The sequence below is a fragment of the Amborella trichopoda genome, chromosome 12 (assembly GCF_054954075.1).
Source record: "Amborella trichopoda isolate Santa Cruz 75 chromosome 12, AtrichopodaSantaCruz75HAP2 v2.0, whole genome shotgun sequence".
Classification (NCBI taxonomy): domain Eukaryota; kingdom Viridiplantae; phylum Streptophyta; class Magnoliopsida; order Amborellales; family Amborellaceae; genus Amborella; species Amborella trichopoda.
The window spans coordinates 37928485-37947572 of NC_142347.1; the positions used below are offsets into that span (position 1 = coordinate 37928485).

General features: G+C 36.1%; 1 protein-coding gene across 20 annotated transcripts; it reads left to right on the plus strand.

Annotated features, from left to right (window-relative positions):
• Positions 1 to 651: 651 nt before the first annotated feature.
• LOC18421801 (Alkaline-phosphatase-like family protein) lies at positions 652 to 18977 on the plus strand. Of its 20 annotated transcripts, none has more exons than XM_006826601.4 (20): positions 652 to 1368; positions 1939 to 1973; positions 2498 to 2619; positions 4188 to 4277; positions 4430 to 4549; positions 4660 to 4743; positions 8701 to 8778; positions 9290 to 9415; positions 9498 to 9587; positions 12187 to 12222; positions 12346 to 12401; positions 12564 to 12723; positions 13137 to 13911; positions 14045 to 14136; positions 14286 to 14832; positions 15147 to 15288; positions 16325 to 16366; positions 16580 to 16745; positions 18317 to 18400; positions 18609 to 18977. In XM_006826601.4, exons 1-20 carry the CDS (start codon positions 905 to 907, stop codon positions 18702 to 18704), a joined length of 3405 nt encoding a protein of 1134 aa, XP_006826664.3. In that variant the 5' UTR covers positions 652 to 904; the 3' UTR covers positions 18705 to 18977. The 20 variants fall into 20 exon arrangements, 17 of the variants coding, with proteins under 17 accessions (XP_006826664.3, XP_088709779.1, XP_088709782.1 ...); XR_016045776.1 differs by having other exon boundaries at positions 745 to 1368; positions 14051 to 14136; XM_088853653.1 differs by having other exon boundaries at positions 745 to 1368; positions 13101 to 13911.
• The last annotated feature ends 111 nt before the right edge of the window (positions 18978 to 19088 follow it).

Here is a 19088-nt window from a genome sequence, read left to right on the forward strand (position 1 = left end):
ATAAGAAATCGTTAAAAGTCATATTAAAAAGCATAAATAAATAATTCATAAAAAAAACAATCATAAGATAGTTTAATCTCATTGATCATTTTTGTCATCTATATATTGAGCTCCATAGATATTTTTCCCTCTCCTATTTTAATGGATTCAAAAGCACCACTACCGTGATACTATATTTTAAAGATTTATCAGGCTACATAAAAAAAACGTACACCAAATCTAACCTTCTATTATTTGGACATAGAATTCGGAAATATAGTTGAATTTGGGGAAGAGCTAACGGGCAGTCGGTTCATCTCTCTTTTGGTTATTTGGATTTCACTAAAGGCGTTAAGGTATGTGGTTTATAAATATGATTACGGGCCTACATAGATTGTTCAGTTTCATTATTCTTATATAATATCAGCATATCCCTTTGATGCAAAAATATTTAAAATTAAGAGTAGAGAAAGAGAGAATATCTTAAAACACGATTTTAAAAAACCAAAGTTTTAGTAGGATTTGTTTTATAGAAATGATAAATAGTTAAAAAGTTCTTATTATCTAAAAGGAATTTGTGATTAATTAATTTTTTTATTAATAGATTTTTTTGATCATTAAATATTTCATTAATATGCTACAAGTAACGGCATTCGTGCACCGCACGTAAGTGAACTATTAGACATGCACTTCACCAAAAAGTTGGGGTTGCAGCTTTAATTTCCATTTTAGTATTTTAAAACTCGGTGATTTTCGTTCTAGATTGGGATGGGTTTAAGTTACAACAAACTGGTTCCGAGATGTTTTGGGTCTCGCTGTCATTTATTTTTTATTTATTTTTTTCACTCTTATTTTTTAAAACTTATCAAATATTTTTATCAGTAAACACTATTTTATTTTATTCATTTTATAATTTTTTTGAATTATGGCCGATCCAGATTCAATCAGGATCCTCTTTAGTGATACGACAACAGATATGCTAGTGAACGAGCTTTCCGTAATAATTTTTCCGTGCACAGAGGAAGTTTCCTATATAATTTCGTTGAGAAATAACGGACAGACTTTGAGAGAGAGAGGTGCCAATGAAATTTTTACAGAGCCATTGATCTCTGAACAATTCTCCATGAAAATGGGGAAAAGCTTGGAGAAGTGGAGGTTGATATGGCCATTCTTCTTCATTTTCTTCCTTCACACGGCTGCCATTTTCTTATTCACAAGAGGCTTTCTTCTTACACGCACAGAGCTCTCGTCTACTAGCTCATGCTCTGATCTCTCGAGCTCCCCATGTTCATCAGATTCATTTATAGATCCATCGACTAACAAAACCCTACACTGCTGGACTAAACCAGCGATTGATCGAGTCATAATCATCATCATCGATGCTCTTAGGTAACGAACATTTTCTGATAAATTTCCTGTTGATTTCTATCTATTTCCTGTTAAGTTTACTTTTGTATGGTTTCATTTGACCTATTATTACATTCTATGATTTGAAATTTATTAAGATTACATTGTCACTTTTACCTAAAATTTCATATTTTTAATCAATTCGATCGAAAAAGTCATATTGTATTAACTGTTGATGGATAGATATTGGTTGTAGTTGTTTTCTTTAACTATTCAGTTTAATTTTTGTTCGAATTGAATGTAGAGTTCAATAAATGGTTGAGACTTGTAGTTATTGCTTTATACTTGCTGGAGGTTTCTCCACTATTAAACATAAATATCCAGTATTGGGTTTGTAGAATTTGGGAGCTTTCTTGGGACTAAAATTGTACCAAATATGTTCGTAATGTAACTGTAGCTGTTATTCCCCGTCGGTGCAATCGAACTGCGAGAGCTTATAGTCATCATTTCTAAAATTTTGAATTGGTGGTGTGCCTGCCATGCTTAGTATTTGAAATTATACAATTGAACATTTGGGATATCTGGTTGATTACATTGTGAATTGATTTGCAGGTTTGATTTCCTTGCACCCAGTGCATTCTTCGAGGGTAAGCATTCCATGCCTATCATTTTTTCACAACCCATTCTGGAAGGTCATTGATTATTTAGTTAGGAATAAGCCTTTCCTCTATGGAAGTAGGACAAGCCCCTCTGTGCTATGTTTTTCAATATGTTGCATCATGTCCCCACCCCCCCACCATCCCCCAAAAAAAGTGCTTTAGTACCAATTTGATGAGGGACAGTTTTCTACAATCGAAAGGATTTGGAAAAGTCATAGTCAATTGGGTCATCACTGTCCCTTAAAATGATGGGTGGTGATGGCGAGAGAATGGGACTCACCAAAATAGGACACGACCGCATGGTGGGGTCACACTCTTAATCACGGTCCATCATTTTAGTGAATTGTGATAACCCAGTGGGCGATGTTTTTCCCATATTTCATTGTGTCATAGTATGCTTTTCTCTTTTTATTGATGAAAAGCATGTCATACCTCACTTGTATGCATGCATGAGTTGATTACTGGAGGGCGTCTTATATAGGATGGGAGATCATCCACACATTTTCTAACAGAGGCAAAACCATGGATGGATCGCTTACGAGTTCTTCAGGACCTAGCTTATGAGAATGGTTCTTCTGCTAAGATTTTCAAGGCCATTTCTGACCCACCCACGACCACTCTTCAGCGTCTAAAGGTGCTTATAATCCTTATTACATTGAGATGATATTGTGTTGTATGGTGTGTGCTTATCTTTGTTAGTATAAATGGATGAGGTTTAAGCAGGCTTTATTAAAGCTCAAAAGTTTATTCAAAGTCATCAGTTTAAAATGTTTTTGTATTAGCTATCTTCATCAACATTGCATAATCAATTAACTGCTAGAATATCTAGTACTATAGTATAATGGGCGAAACATATATTTACTGAGTCACCAGTGTCTGTCGAAATGATGGAGATGGATGGTGTTGTAATGAGAGTGAACATAGCATAGGGTTCATGTCATGTTCCGGTTAGGATCGACTTCTGTTCCCATTCATTTCAAGAGATGGTGATGACCCAGTAGATTGTTGTTTTCCTTTTCCTACAGTCTGTTGGATTGCAGTATACATTCTTTTGTTATTATCCTCTTTTTAGGTTTGTTGTGGTCTTTGGAGCCTAGAAGGGCAATGCAGTTGTACACAAAAGGCATGCAGTGAAACTAGTCACACAGTTTTCTCAAGTCTTCTATTGCATCACTGCATTGTGTTCCTTAATTACTGCTACATGATTTGTCATCTTGATCAGTAGTGTGATCTTTGGGTTCACGACGTTGCAAGGGTGTACACGAAATGCATGCAATGATAGTCACACAGTGTTCTCAAGTCTTCTATCATATCACCTGTGTTCTTTAATTGCTGCTATATGATTTGTGATCTTGATCGGTAGTGTGATCGTTGGGTTCAGGACCTTGCTAGGGTGTTGATGTAGTGTGTCCTTGAGACTTGAATGGCTAGTTTCATTCATTTTGAATGGCAAGATTACCTCTCTGAGTGTGCAAATAGTTTCGTGAATATCTTAGAACTTTACTATTTATCAAGTTGAGTGGTTGTTTTTTTTAATGTGCATGTGTATGTACATGTGCATGCATGCCTGTTTGTGTGTGTATGGTTGGGAGGACTTGCAGTCCTGAAATTCAATCAATTTGTATGAAGATTTCTGGTATGAGTTTGGGTTCTTACTGACTTGGGTACCAAAGTTGGTTATTTATTTATTTTATTATGAGGACTATCTAATATACACATATTAAACATATCATGTCATGGGAATATAGATAAACAACACTGGTTTAATCACAATATGGAAGATCAGAATTATAATGAATTACTGGGTTGCAAATTTTCAATTTGTTGTCTATGAAGAAACAATGCCTGGCCTGACTGCAAGATCACGGAGCCAATAAGTCTTGCCGCAAGGGGCAGAGATTGCTCTTGCCATTATATGAAATAGGTGAGGTACTTTAGGAATCTAGGAATACCTCGCAGTTCTTAGACGCAACCAAGAAGGGTGTAATATTATGATGTCTTTGCATTGATTATTGATGTTTCCATAACAAATAGGGTTGTTAACTACCGAAAGTGAAAAAAATTGCTTCTCCCTTGAGCTACAATACTTTTGTTTATGTGATGTCTTGGGCCATTTATGACTGTTTCTCCCGGTTAATTTGCATAAATTATTGAAAAAACAATTTTCCTAGAGTAATTTAATTTTTCTTCACTTTGTAACAGGGTTTGACCACTGGGGGGCTACCCACATTTATTGACGTGGGGAATAGCTTTGGGGCTCCTGCAATCATTGAGGACAACTTGATATATCAGGTTCCCTTCTGGATCTTTTCCGTTGGTCCTTGCTTGCATGTAAACATGGCATCATTGAGACTTTTGGGTAGTATACTTATGTGTTCCTTTCGATGAGTAACTTATCTAACACTTGGCTGGGAAAAGCTGGGTTTACATCTTTGTGTTTGCAGTTGGCTCAGAATGGGAAGCGTTTGCAGATGATGGGGGATGATACTTGGTTACCATTGTTTCCTAATCATTTCCACAAATCATATCCTTTTCCTTCACTTAATGTTAAAGACCTTCACACTGTATGTACTTAAATTTGTTGTATTCTTTGTTCCTCATTTTTTTTTTTTTCAGATAACTTTTCGGTTATACATTCCTGTTAAATGAGTACTATAAATGGAATCTCTTTCAGGTTGATGATGGTGTGATTGAACACCTGCTTCCAGCTTTGTATGATAAGGATTGGGATGTCCTTATTGCACATTTCCTTGGTGTGGTATGCATGAATCTACCTCATAGTTGAAACCCTTTTCCTTGTTGATTTGTGTGCTTGTGTGCTGATCGTCAACTAGTGCTTAAATTTTGATTTTAACAAGATTTGTTAGATTGATGCAGAAAGAATTTCACAAGGAAGGAAAATCAAATAATCTATTGATTGGAAAATCAAAGAGGAAGCCTACGAGCCAGGCTTTAATTGCTCTGCACTAGTTAAACTAGAAATAAGATATCAAAACTCAACTATGAATAAAAAGCCCAAACAGAACCCTATTTATGATAAAAAGCTTTACTTAGAACCCAAGAAATCATGATTCTAATTGAAATAAAAGCCATAATTAAAACAATATTTGTAATGACATTTTAACTGCTGGTAAAACCAATAATCTCATAAGCAAACTAATTGCTTTTCTAAACAACTCCTACTGTATAACATAGGTTCATGATTCATGGAAAGATGTGGCAAAGTTTTGTGCTGGCTGCCCTACCTAACACAACTCTTCTCCTTTACTTGGGACTAGCATGACTAGGTTAGGGCTAGCCATGTCCGAGTTTTTCTAAACAACTCCTAAAATTCTAAAAATATAAAAAAAACCCTACAACCCCTAAGAAAACTTTAAAATCCTGAAAATAAACCCTAATCCTTTGAAATTAAACAAAAATCTAAATAAAAACAATTTTGTCGTGCATATACCCCCCTGGTGGAGAAAACTCGTCCTTGAGTTTTGAAGTAGGCTAAGATGAATTTTGCATTAGTCCCACAACTTTCTTGAACTTGAACGTTATGCATTGAATTCTTAGGCCTGTGGGTTATTAGCTTATTTAAAACACAAAGATTGTGCATTGGAACTAGGTCTTTGCGATTAGTTAACATGTTCATAAACACTTTTCATAAACCCTTGAGGAAAAGGTCATTTTATGTTGACGGAATAACCGTGATATATATGCTATTTTCATCTCATAATTAGTTAAAATTGCATCAATTCAGCCACATAATCCTGTTGGAATTTTCTTTGTTTAGCCCTAGAACATACCAAGGAAACATTTTTGAGATGTGCACTGGACTCGATCATCGAACCAATAATTTTACCTATTGGTTCTCCTTGGAGCCCTTCATCTTTTTCTTTGTCAAAGGTCGGTTCATCATAGATCATATCTCCTTGAAGATTTTGTTCTTCATTTGAGCATGTGTCGAAGATGAGTGGTGAATCCAAATCTATATCCTGCTGCTTTTGGAAATACCTTGATGAAAGAAAAGATTCTCCATTGTCAGTCTCCTCAATTTCGCGAACCCAATTGTACTCACAAGCAGGGAGATTACCTCTCCCTTGGTTGTGAATCAAATTATGCTCATCAAAATCAGAAATGTCCACCTTTAAATAAAAAGCCCTAAAATGATGTCTCCTACATCTAGGTCTTCTATCGCTTTTCTCTTCACTTGACTCCTCACGTGGAGCACGACAGTGAAAAGGGTTGTACCTGACACCTTTTTGGTGGGAAGGATCACTGTCTTGCCCATGAGTGATGCTTACGAGTTGTTGTACAAGTTGCTGAACCTACCTCTTGAGATCTTCAATCTCTTCATCTTTGGTATTACGGGGTAGATCTATGAGAGCTCCTCTTCCTCAACCCCTTCTTGCTGCCATGGATTCATCGAAATCACAGGCAGAAAATCGGCAACCCGTATGTTGAAATCAGCTAACCCTCAACTAAAATTAGCAAACCCTCAGCGGAAATCAGCACATTCTGGCCTGAATTCAGCGAACCCTAGATTTGTTCGAAGATCCCTACCTTTGCTGACCACGAATACTTGGCTCTGATATCATTCGATGTGGAAATAATTTCACAGGGAAGAAAAATCAACTAATCTATTGATTGGAAAATCAAAGAGGAAGCATACAAGTCAGGCTTCAATGGCTTTGTACTGGTTAAATTAGAAAGCTGTCAAAACTCAACTTAGATTCTCAAAATATAAAAACCCTAATAGAATGCTTATTTATATAACAAGGAAATTTAAATTTTTGTTCGGTACCGCAATAAGTCTTTCGTTAGGTATTGGAGCAACATTACCTATTGAGAAATCCCTAACTTTAGGTCTTTTTTAAATCAATTCAACCGTGAAAAACCAAGGTATTACGTATGTATCTAGGGAATAGTCGCTTCAAAGCGGATCCTTCCTAGATACATCTATTTAAATTATGTTACGGATTCATTGCGAATAGCTCATGAAGTGCAGTCCGTGTTGAAGATTCAAAACGGGATATATCCAAGTGCATGATTTTACACAAACATAAATTAATGTAAAAATATTACACCACCATGGACCAGTACAACACGTGACAGATGTCGGGGACAAAAAAACGAAGAGTTGATGTTTAAGGACTACGTAGGCTATAGTAACCCGTAATAACAAAATTGCCCCCAAGTAGTAACCCTTTATTTTTATGTAAATATGTGAATGACTATTTTGCCCCTCTTTCCTTTTGAAATGGGAGAGAGTAAATGGTGGGAATTCAAATTTCAACTCAACTATTTGTCCAAAAAGGATGAATGGGTCCAAAAGTAATCAGAAATAGCTTTCCACGGAGTTGTTTAGAGAGAGAAAGAAATGCATTACCATTAAGACCCATAAGAAATGTAGAATAGTATATGTAAGAAATTATTGAGCTTTTCCAAGGTTTTCTCAGGGCAATGAGCGTTGAACGCTTTCTCCATGGCCAACGAACTCTCAATGCTTTCTCCATGGCCATCCAAAATATTCGTAGAAAGGTTAAAATAGCTGAGAGTTGAATATTAAATTCCCCTTGCTCTCTCTCTAAATTAAAAGAGGGGCAAAATAGTTATTCATTTATACTTAAGTTAAAATAAGTGGCTATTAATTATAGGCAATCTTGATAGTCATTCATTTATACTTAAGTTAAAATAAGTGGCTACTAATTGTGGGTAATCTTGATATTAAAGGTTATAATAATCTGTCCACTCCAACTTTGGCTTTTGAATTTTTGGCTCCCAACATGCCACATATTGAACTTATCCATGTTTGTGTAATATTTTAGATTGGTTTACCTTTATGTAGAATCCCATACTTGGATTTAGTTTATTGTAAAAATTCTCTTTATAATAGAAGAATTTACTGAGAATCCCAGAAATCCTAATTCTAATTGAAATAGAAGGCCCTTATTAAAGTAAAATTCTTAATGGCATTTTTACCCTTGAATACAAATAATTCAAGAAACACTAATTACTTTTCTAAACAACTCCTAAAATCCTTAAAATACAAACAGATCATAGAATCCCTAAAAAGCTTAAAAATCATAAAAATAAATCATCAAATTAAGACTAAAATATATAGGGTGTGATTCGTATATAGCTGAGGCTCTAAACAATATAATTAGAGCCCACCTTCGAATAGTGTAGAGAAATGTGGTTTCAATACTGGAAATCTTTGTGATAGCCATAAAATATATTTTCTTCTTTAATTAGAAAAGCAGATCTATGAAAACATGGAAAATCTTGAAAATCGACGGTCCAAAAATGTGTTACAAGATGCACTATTTCCAAAATTTGAAATCCATTTTTTTCTAATGTTCTTGCATCTTGATATCGAGATGATCAATTTGAGGATATTTGGGCACAACCTCTTCTAGTGAAATTTTTGAGGTGGGCTCAATTTTGATTGTTTAGATCCTTGGCTCTACATAAACTTTTTCCAAATATATATCCTTTGAATTAAACAAATAAGAATAATTTTGTCTTGCATCATGGCTAGGTCATTTTCATTTGGAGATCATCTTGTCAGGAGCATCTCAATTTTATAAATTATCAGCTGATTATTAGATAATAATTCGTTCTTCTACATTCCAAGGAAGATATTTCTTTGTTCAACCTTTTCATTTTTTTTTTTCATTGCGTTGCTGGTGACTGAAATTTGATTTGTTTCAGTTATTTCCTGATGCAGGATCATGCGGGTCATATATTTGGCGTGGATTCCACCCCCATGCTAGAAAAATTGGATCAATACAATGAAGTTCTCAAGGTAGGCTCTATATGCTGTGTTACATTACCATCTAAGATTTTATATTTCTATCTAAGTTTTTTCATATTCAAATGATAATATATTATAGTGAGATATGGTCAACAAAGCATTACACTGTATTACTTGGAATTTAATTGTCGACAAAAGAAAATAGGCCATTACAACACAAAATGAAGGATGAACAACTCACGGGTTGTACGTGTAACTTATGATGTCAAATTAGGAGAGTCTGAAATAGAAAAAGTAGCTAAACCAGGGGTAAACAGATACTTTGAAATCATGATGACTTACCTCTGAAATCTTTTGGTAAAATATAATTATTAAAGGATATCATGAAGCAGAGATTTCAAGAGTATATTAACATCTTTAGTGGGTTTTGACAAGCTTGAATATATGATTTGACCTTCTACTTTTGTGTTTATTGAGGCAGTCCATTTTTAGTTTACCATCCATAACAGGTCACAGGCCATAGACCAGGCACTGGAATATAACTTTTTGTCTTTTCTCTCAGGAAGTTGTAGAGATACTGCAGAATCAGTCTGGACCTGGAGGTTTACATGAACATACATTTCTTCTTGTTATAGGAGATCATGGCCAGACCTTGAATGGTGATCATGGTGGAGGAACTGCTGAAGAGGTGGATACCATTTGACTTTCGTAATTATCGTCTTGGTTATGAATTGGTTTTCTTGCTCTGTTGCTGATTGTATGTTTTGCAGGTTGAAACATCACTTTTTGCAATGAGCTTGAAACAACTTCCTCCACCAATTTCATCCATTTTTGACACCTCTCATTGCGAGTTAGATATGGTAATTTTTTTCTTTCTTTTATGAAGTATCCTAATTTGTCCTGGACCCAATATATTTTCAGGGTGCACCCACTTAAGAGTTTTTTTACACAAAATTAATAACACCTCAGCTGTAATTTTTTTCTTTGTTAAGGGCCTAATAATGGAATGGGCTGGCCCCATTAAGTTTTTCCTTGGGAATGGGTGCAGCAGTTCATCATGAATAGGTTGACTTTGGCATGTCAGTTTAACTCATAAGCTTATTAGATTGAGATACGAGTCAAGTCATGGGATTCTGTAGTTAGAACTTTACCTGAAATTGTCATGTTTATCTTGCAAAACTCTGAAGTACAATTGACAATAACAGAAGAATAATGGAAATGGTGTTTGCGGAATTTAAATGGTGATTCACTGTTGCACAAATCTTGTAATGGGTGTTCCATGGTACGCATGTTCAGATGTTGGTGATTTGCTTGCATATATGCTGTATTTGATCTCCGCATGGTCCTTATTGATCTAGAGAAAGCTTATGATAGAGTACCTTGAGATTTGATTTGGCGGGTATTGGAAGAGAAAGGAGGCTCCAGACATTACATCGACTTGGTGAGAGATATGTATGATGGAGCGCTAACTAGTGTACGAACAACTAGTGGAGAGACAAGTGAGTTTTCAGTGACCATAGGTCTATCAAGGGTCAGCATTGAGCCCATACCTCTTTGTCTTAATTATGGACGACTTAATTAGGCACGTATAGGATGAGGTACCGTGGTGCATGGTGGTCGCATATGACCTAGTTTTGGTCGATGAGACCCGTAACGGTGTCAACACAAAGTTAGAACTTTGGAGGGATGTCCAAGAATCCAAAAGTTTTAAAATTAGCTGGACTAAGACAGAGTATATGGAATGCAAGTTTAGTAATAATATGAGTAGAGACGAGGAAGTAGTTAAGATTGACAGCCAAGAAGTAAAAAAATGACCGTACTTTCAATATCTTGGGTCGATAATCTAGGAAAATGGAGAGATTGAAGAAGATGTCGCACTCAAAATTAGAGCTGGGTGGGCGAAGTGGAGATATGTAACTGGAATTTTATGTGATCGATGTATACCAATGAAGCTGAAGGGCAAGCTCCATAGGACAGTTGTGAGATCAGCTTTGCTTTATAGGGCGGGATGTTGGGTAGACAAAAAACAATATACCCATAGAATGAGTGTATCTGAGATGAGGATGTTGAGATGGATGAGTGATAAGACAAGAAGGGATAGAATTTAAAATGAACCTATTCGGGAGAATTTTAGTGTGACACCAACTAAGTGCACCTGTTAGGAGGTGCGAGTTAGTTCAAGTGGAAAGACTGAAAAGAGCAAAGGGTAGGCCTAAAAAGACGTGGTTGAAAGTAGTCCAAAAAGATATGGAGATCAATGTTCGAAAATTCGGCCGCTTGACAGCCTAGGCAAAATTTTTTTTAAAACGCCTAGGCGCAGTCTGGGCGGGGTCATTATGTGCCATATTTTTGGGCACCCACCTAGGCGGTCAAGGCACCACGTAGGCACCGCCCCGTGACAACTTATGTGTGGACAGAAAAAAAAAACCCTTAGTAAGGGTAAAAATGTAATTTCCCCTATAAAGGGGGAAAAAGGGTTTTAGGGGGTATTCTAAACCCCCAATAGAAAATCCGTGGCCTTTAGGGTGAGAAAAACCTCTCAAAAACCACTATTTTGTGATTTATCGAAGGATCAATAAATTTTTTATTTTTCGATTTCTTCCTAAAACGAAGGCAATTGTTCGTGGGTGGATTTGGAGCTTCTAGTAGTTGATTTTGATAATTTTTGGCGACCCAATAGACGAGGTTGGCACCGACATCGATTTGATTTTGATATTTTTAAAATATTATCATATTTGAAAGAGGGTTTTGATTTTATTTTGCTATAACATATTATGTTATGAATCATGTGTTTTTTATTTTAATTTTTTTTTTTTTTTTTTCTTTTTACGATATATTTACATATTTGTAGTTAAAAGATTGATTTTTTTGGTAATTAATTGAATTTGTATCTCACTTGGACGATGTTTGGGGTGGGGGGATTGAATTTCATGAGGGCACCCTGTCTCTGGGTGTCCGCCTAGGAGGCCGCCCGACCGCCTAGGTGGCCAGGCACCCAAACCACCTAGGTGCCCGAATCCGTCTTTTTGAACATTGATGGGGACTTCTGGCTTCAATGAGGGTATGACCTTTAATAGAGTAGAATGGCGGACCAGGATTCGTGTAGCCGATCCCAATTAATTGAGAAAAGGCTATAATGATGATGATGATATGCTGTCTTTGATGGAATCCTCGAATTAGTGGACACTGGGATGAGTATTAAGTGTCTAAAACTATCATTATTGATCTTGTGCAATTGTGCTGGATTTCTAGTTTGGCAGCATTTCCGGGCTTCTATCCCGATTTATCTATGATTTCATGTGGATCATCTGTCTACTTAAAAATTTTCATTGTGCTTCCTGAACAATTATTTGATAGAAGGCATTTATTTTGAAAACCAATTGTCAACAGTTACACTCCTAGAGTTTTGGATATCTTCATTTAGCTGACGGTCTGTATTATATGCATTATGATTACTAGGACGGGAGGAAAATGTGCATCAGCTCTGTTGAACAGGTTATTTTTCCAGCTTTGGTTTCTTGTTAGATATTTTAAAGAATTTTGTTTGATGCCTAGCTACAGGAATAGACGCTTCTGAGCAAATGATAATTACTCCGTTTCACTTTGGCATCATTACAGCTTGATTTTGCAGCAACAGTGGCAGCTCTTATGGGTGTTCCTTTTCCTTTTGGAAGGTATTATCTTGAAGTCCTTTGCCTATTTATTTATGGAATTACTTTTCTTGTTTGCATGACTTGCTTCTATTCCTTTATCATAACACCATTGGCCTTTTCCTTTGGTATTGTGTTTTTTAATTGATTTGTTTTTTCCTTTTTCCCTCATTTTCTTATTTGCAGTATTGGGCATGTAAATCCTGAATTATATGCTTTAGTTGCCAATACATGGACTGACCAAGGCACCACTACTATAACTACTACAAGCAAAAATGCATACTGTTCAAATTTGGAGTTGTGGATGCAACAGTATGCTGCTGTTCTTTGTATCAATAGTTGGCAGGTAAAAATTATTTGTTATTGTGTAGTTAATTCATAACTTTACCTTTTTTAATCTCCCTGTCTCTCTTGCTGACCTTATCTAGCAAAAGTTTCAATCTGCTCTTTATTGTATTTTTATTTTTTTATTTTGGGTTAGTTAAGGTGGTTCTGAATGTATTGTCAAGGTAACTCTGAGATAAGCTCCTCGTGGAAACAGACAAACATTCTTTTGAACTTTAAAGGCCTTTTCCATTACTTTGATAGGCTAATGGTTTTCTCTTAACGGGTAACCATTTCGGCATTTTCTTTGAAATTAAAAGTGGTAAAAAATTTTAAAATAATTTTCTTGCTTGTGAAAAGTATAGGCTGCTATTCTGTTACTGATGATCTTAGTTGCAGTCACCAATAAGACTGATAATTATTGGTGCTTCCCAGGTGAAAAGATATATCAATCAGTACTCCACTTCATCAATTTTTGGATTTCCAGCTGAAGACCTCCTTCAAGTAGAAAATCTATATGCTCAAGCACAAGCTACTTGGCCTAATGTTACACAAAAAGAAGTCTTGTTGAATGAGGAAATGGGTAATGGAACCTGTCAAACTAAAATTTCTATTCTCCAAGCTCAAATTGATGCATACAAAGATTTCCTGGAGAAAGTTTCTGAGCTTGCTCGTTCGAAGTGGACCCAGTTTGATGCAATGATGATGGGCATTGGACTCAGCATTTTAATAGTCTCACTTGTGATCCACCTTTCATTTATCAAGAGGGCAAGAAATCAGATCTGGGTTATAAAAGGAAGCAACTGTGGCCTTATTGAGAAACCACACAGTAACAAAGTCCTGAGCTTTATGACAGTGGCTGTGATTTTCGGGCTAGTGCTTTATGCATTTTCTGACCAGTTGATGAAAAGTATATTAGTGATTAGTGCAATATTTGCTCGAAATGAGCAGACCTTTGTTTACATTGTCAGTTGGTTGGTGCTTTTATTGGCCATTGGCTTTTTGGTGCTATCTTGGTGTAATGTAGGGAGTGGTTCAGATTGGAATGTTGATTCTGAAGTAAATAAGAAGGGTTCATCGAGCAATCACTATTCAGAAAAGATTAGAAAAGAATGTTCCACAGGGGAGCAAGGATATTCTATGAAGTGTATGATTGCTCTTTTTTTGGTGGCAATACGTGCATTCAGTTTGCTTTCAAACAGTTACATCTGTAAGTTCTCTCACATGTTTGTTTTTTTAATAATTTCAGACGTATTAGGTTTTCCATGAATAAATGGTTAAATGGTAACCACTAAAGTAATGCCTGCTAACTGTTAAGTTTTCTTTTAATCTTCTGTGATTAGTGACAGAAGGAAGTGTAGCGCGTTTTCTTTTGGCTACAATTGGTGTGCTTAATTTGAAGGAGGTACTTCTGGAGGAGTCAACAGTATTAGTTGTGAGTGTATCTCTAATTTAGTTTCCTCATCAGTAATCATATGCACTTTGCCTATCCTGATGCCATATATTTTTTCCTAGGATATAAATGTGTTGGTTGATGCAAAACTTTTACATTAAGATGTTATCCATTTTATGGGAGTTTTGCAGGCAGTTTCTTTTCTTTTACTAAATGTTGTACTCGGGTTCACGGGGGAAAATGGATTTTCAAAGGATGTCACTCCAGCATCTACAAGCATATCTGTAAATGTACACGTCAGTGACATGGGCCAATTTTTCTGGATGCTGTTTACCGAAGTCATGCCAATAAGTGTTCTAGCTTTCTTGGTCTTCCGGTCCTTCCAGTGTACTACTGTTAGCTCTCAATGGAGGATTTTGAAATATGGCTTTCTTCCTCTCGTGATTCTGAGCTATATCCTCATTCCAGTGTACTGGGTTTTAGAAAGCAACGTGGTGGCTATACCAAGGATTACTTCATTTGAGAAAAATTTACTTCCCCTGGTGGTTTATTCAGTTGGTTTTGGTTTGCTGCTATTGTTGGCATGCTGTCTAGTATTTGAGAGGAAAGAGGGGACTTCAAAATGTACAGGAGACATACATATTGCTGCAATAACCATGTTAACAGCATGGGGCTTAGTAATCTTGATGTTATTGGGGAGACAAGGTCCACGAATTGCTTTGATATCCATTCTAGAAGGTACTTGACTCTTCCCTAGAGTAAATTAATTTGCACTTGGCTGTATATTTGTATAATTTTTTTCACTTGGACCATGCCTTTTCGTGAATCTGCATGTGCTTTTAACCTGTGGAAATAATGATATGGCTGTAATTTATTAGTGAGGGTCGCGTACAGTACAAAAAAGAACACAAGAATGTCTACTCCCAAATTCGCATTGGACGTGTGTTGTTTGTGTGTCCTTTCTAATTTCTACTCTTCCTCAATAACATGATAAACTTCTCTCCATAATTGATCCTATGCTTTTGATTACTAATTTGATTCTTTCATGACAGGATGGTGTATAATTAGGACACAGAAGGTGGCACAGAAGAAGGAAAAGCTAGAGAATACAAACAATGACATGCTATATGACCCTCTTCCAGTGACACAATGGTGCTTCCTGGCCGTGAGTTTGTTCTTTTGTGCAGGTCACAGGTAAGATTTTTGTGATGTATCCCAGTCTCCTTGCTCCATGATTTTAGCTTCCTATTTTTGTGTATATTCCTTTCCTTTTTTATGCAATGCCATTTATTTCCATGCAGAGCTCTGCATTTTGAGATTGTATCGTTCACATGTATCATTCTTGACATTTTTTAATTGATTTCTCTGTAGAATATTCCCAATTGTTAATGGTCACATTCTTTTTAATCTTTTTTATTGAGTAGGTCTATTGATCTATCCATTTTCTCAACATGGTCTCCACAAATCTCTTGAGTTTTTGTGATATATGTGATGACCTCTATTTGTTATTTCCTTATACACTATTTTTTTTATTTTACTTTTATGCAGAACTTGAAAGGCACAGATGGGACAGTTTCATAAAATAAATAGGAAAAGTATACAAAGAGATCACTTACTTTTGGTACAAAGAGCTCACAATCACTCTTATCTATCAGATTTTAAATCTAGTGGTTATAAGAATGTCATTGACTATACTCTTAAGTTTAAAAAAAAAATTCTCGAATGTTGTGACACACCCCAAGCCATTCAATTTGACAGCTAATGACTAAAATTAATTGTGACCTCCTTGTAAGATAAATGGTCTCACAGTATACAATCTCAGATAAATATCTTAACCCCAGTGCGGACACCACATACCAATATGAATTTTGGTCAAGTGGTGGTCAAAGCACCCATGAAACACCACCGTTTTTCTAGTTGGATGAAAACTGGTAATCCAGTTCTCATCTCATTCAAAAAACAGTGGCATTTTGTGAGTGCACTGACTGCTACTTGGGATTCCATGTTGGTACTTAAAGAGACAACCTGCACCACAAATGGTCCTTCACTTAAAACGGCCCCTCAAAAGCTCTAGAGTGTGTATTGGGGCCGCATACAAATGAGGCCTTAGTTTTTCCTTGCTGGGAGTATTTGTAGGAATTTTTCACTTGCCTGTTCCTTAGCTCAACAACCTGAAACCAACTTTCTGATATTGCTTCTTGTAAATAATGCATGCTCAATAATTTTGCAGATGCACTTTTGATGGCCTACGGTATGGTGCAGCATTTGTTGGGTGAGTGTTGGTTAAGTGTCTCAATAAACCTGTGCTCTTTTGTTGCATACCACATCATCATAAGTTGAATATAATCTATTGTGAAGCTTTTTTGGAATCTTGAGCTTTTACCACGGTTCTTTCTTTCTTTGAACTTTGACGTAATCAAGATCCTGTTTAGTAAGCAACGTTACAAACAAAATATCTGATGTTTCCACATTTTGCATTCTTCAGGTTTGATGACTTCAATATTGTTCGGCAAGGGATCCTTCTTTTTGTTGATACATTTGGCATTTCTCACATACTTCCTATTTTTGGCCTTCCTTTGCTCGTCACATTCGAGGGTCCATATGTTCATAATAAGAGAGGAAGGGCTGTATTTTTCTCTAAACTAACTCAGGTACTTACTGGATCAATTTGCTAGTCTGGTTTGTTCATGTCCGTACAGAATTGTTATTGTTTTGGGTGAATTATCTTTCATTTTAAGAATTCTCAGTTCCTTCAACTAACATGCTGGTGTTGGTCCCGTAAGGTCAAGCAAATTATGAATTTATGATATGCCGTGGTGATTTAATAATAATTCTGTTGACACCTCTTCTTAATTTTACTTTACAATTCATGAATGCTACATTGTGACCCCCTCTGAGCATGAATTATGTTAACCAGCTGGATAGTTGAAGCTGCTTGTCTGGTAACCAGCATACTATACAGGGAAAATTCAATGAGAACACAAAATAGACGCATGCAACCTGGAATATTTTTTTCTTTCATACTTCTCTTGCATATAGGAACTACTCATAGCCTACTCACGGGAGTGACATTACAGTTCCTAATGTTTCTAAAAAAATGCTTCTCTTGTTTTTTCCATATTTAAAATATCCTTTATACGACATCATCGGGTAGGATTGCAGACTGGATTGGGAATACACAGCTAAAGGAAACCTTTAGAACCGGCTCCTCTGCATTTTAGGTACGCTAAAAAACATTAGGAACCGATACTTTGATGCTGTGAGTGGGTAGTGGGGTTTTCATCTGTGCAATGGCAAGAGATGCTATCACGATGCACCGTACGCCAGGAGAGACTTAGGTCCAAAACTTCTAGGGACATGACTAACATGATTGTTCAAGAATCCATATTCAAAAAGGGGCGAGAGGTAGTAAAGCATTATCGGGCTGGTCTAAACTATGTGATTCATATGGTTGGAAAACAGTTACGTCAAAAGATTCTATGCACCTGCTGAAGCATTTCCTTCATTCACTCCCTAGGATAAAACCGAATCTGGGAGTGTGTTTAGGACCCCAAATTTTGGGTATGTAAGACCATGACTAACATGATTGTTCAACATCCAAAGATTGAATAGAGACTGTCCAATTTTGGGATGGTCAGATGAAATCCAAAATTTGTTTTTTGTGAAAATAATCGTCTAATGATATATGCTTAGATGGGTCCCAAGATTTTAGATAAGAAAACCCTCCAAAGTAGCGTTTTCATATGAGGGTATAAATATACAGTATTCTCTCGAGGGAGCATGCTAATATGCTCTAGAGTTTTGGCGTATTTGGATCATCAGTTGTGACTAATTCCTGTGTTACGAGTCAGGAGGAGCTATGCTAGATTAATCAGTAGTGCCATAAAAAGATTTTGCATAACCTGTACTAAATGAAATGCGGAGAAAGTTAATCTTCCACTGTTTGTTGAGAAGAAAAATTCTTCCAATTTACAGCTTGTGCATTTATAAAGTTGAACTATATTAGCAGCAGGAAACATTCTCGAAGACCCAAAAAAAGTTTAGATACTGTGATGTGCTTTTGTAGATGCGCTTTTGTAGCAAAAGTGCATTGCTTCCCCTTAACGAGCTTCTTATTGGTATTAAATATACTAGACTTAGTTGTTATCAATCTATTATGTTATATCCATTAGTTTATCAAAATATGACCAATAGTGCTCCTTTTACAATATAACGATTTCAGGTATTCTTGATTTATGGGCTCATTTCTGCTATTACAGCCACTTTCACGACAATATGTGTGCTGATTCAACGAAGGCATCTGATGGTTAGTAGCTTTCTTTAACTTGTGAATTTATTTGTAGAAAGTTCTCAAGAACATTGTAGATATCTGGCAACAGAAATAGTATGACCAATTATAGTTGTTAGGCATTTTTTGGGTGTCAAGATAGTAAATAGATGAAGGCTGTGCTTTCGGATATTTGGTTCTTTGAACAGTTGAAATTGCTTTGTCTGATTATTTTATGTTTTTGCAGGTGTGGGGATTATTTGCTCCAAAGTATGTCTTCGATGCCATCGGCCTCATGCTAACTGATTTTTTGATTTGTTTGGCCAGCCTCTATTATTTCTGAGGCATTCTTCTTGATAGCGTTTCTATTTTCTGCAATTTTGGAGACATTATGAGAATGATGAATTTTTTTTTTTTTTGGCCAAGTGAAATTGATTCATTTTTTATGAATTAGTTTCAGAAATTTTGGCTGAATGCGGACTTGGTGATCTTCATGTGTAATATAGGGAGAACTAGAAAGCCTCTCCCTTTTTTCTTACTATTTTTAAATTTTTCCCATTAATTTTTTTCTTCTGGAAATCCATTGAATTAGGAAATTATTCATTTGAGAAGAAAACTAGTATTTTTTTTTTTGAAGTGAGAACGTTATATGCTCCTCCAGGATCAAAATCTACACTTGCTCATGTGGCGGTGTAAGAGTATTCTTAGGACCTCAAGTTTTGGGGAT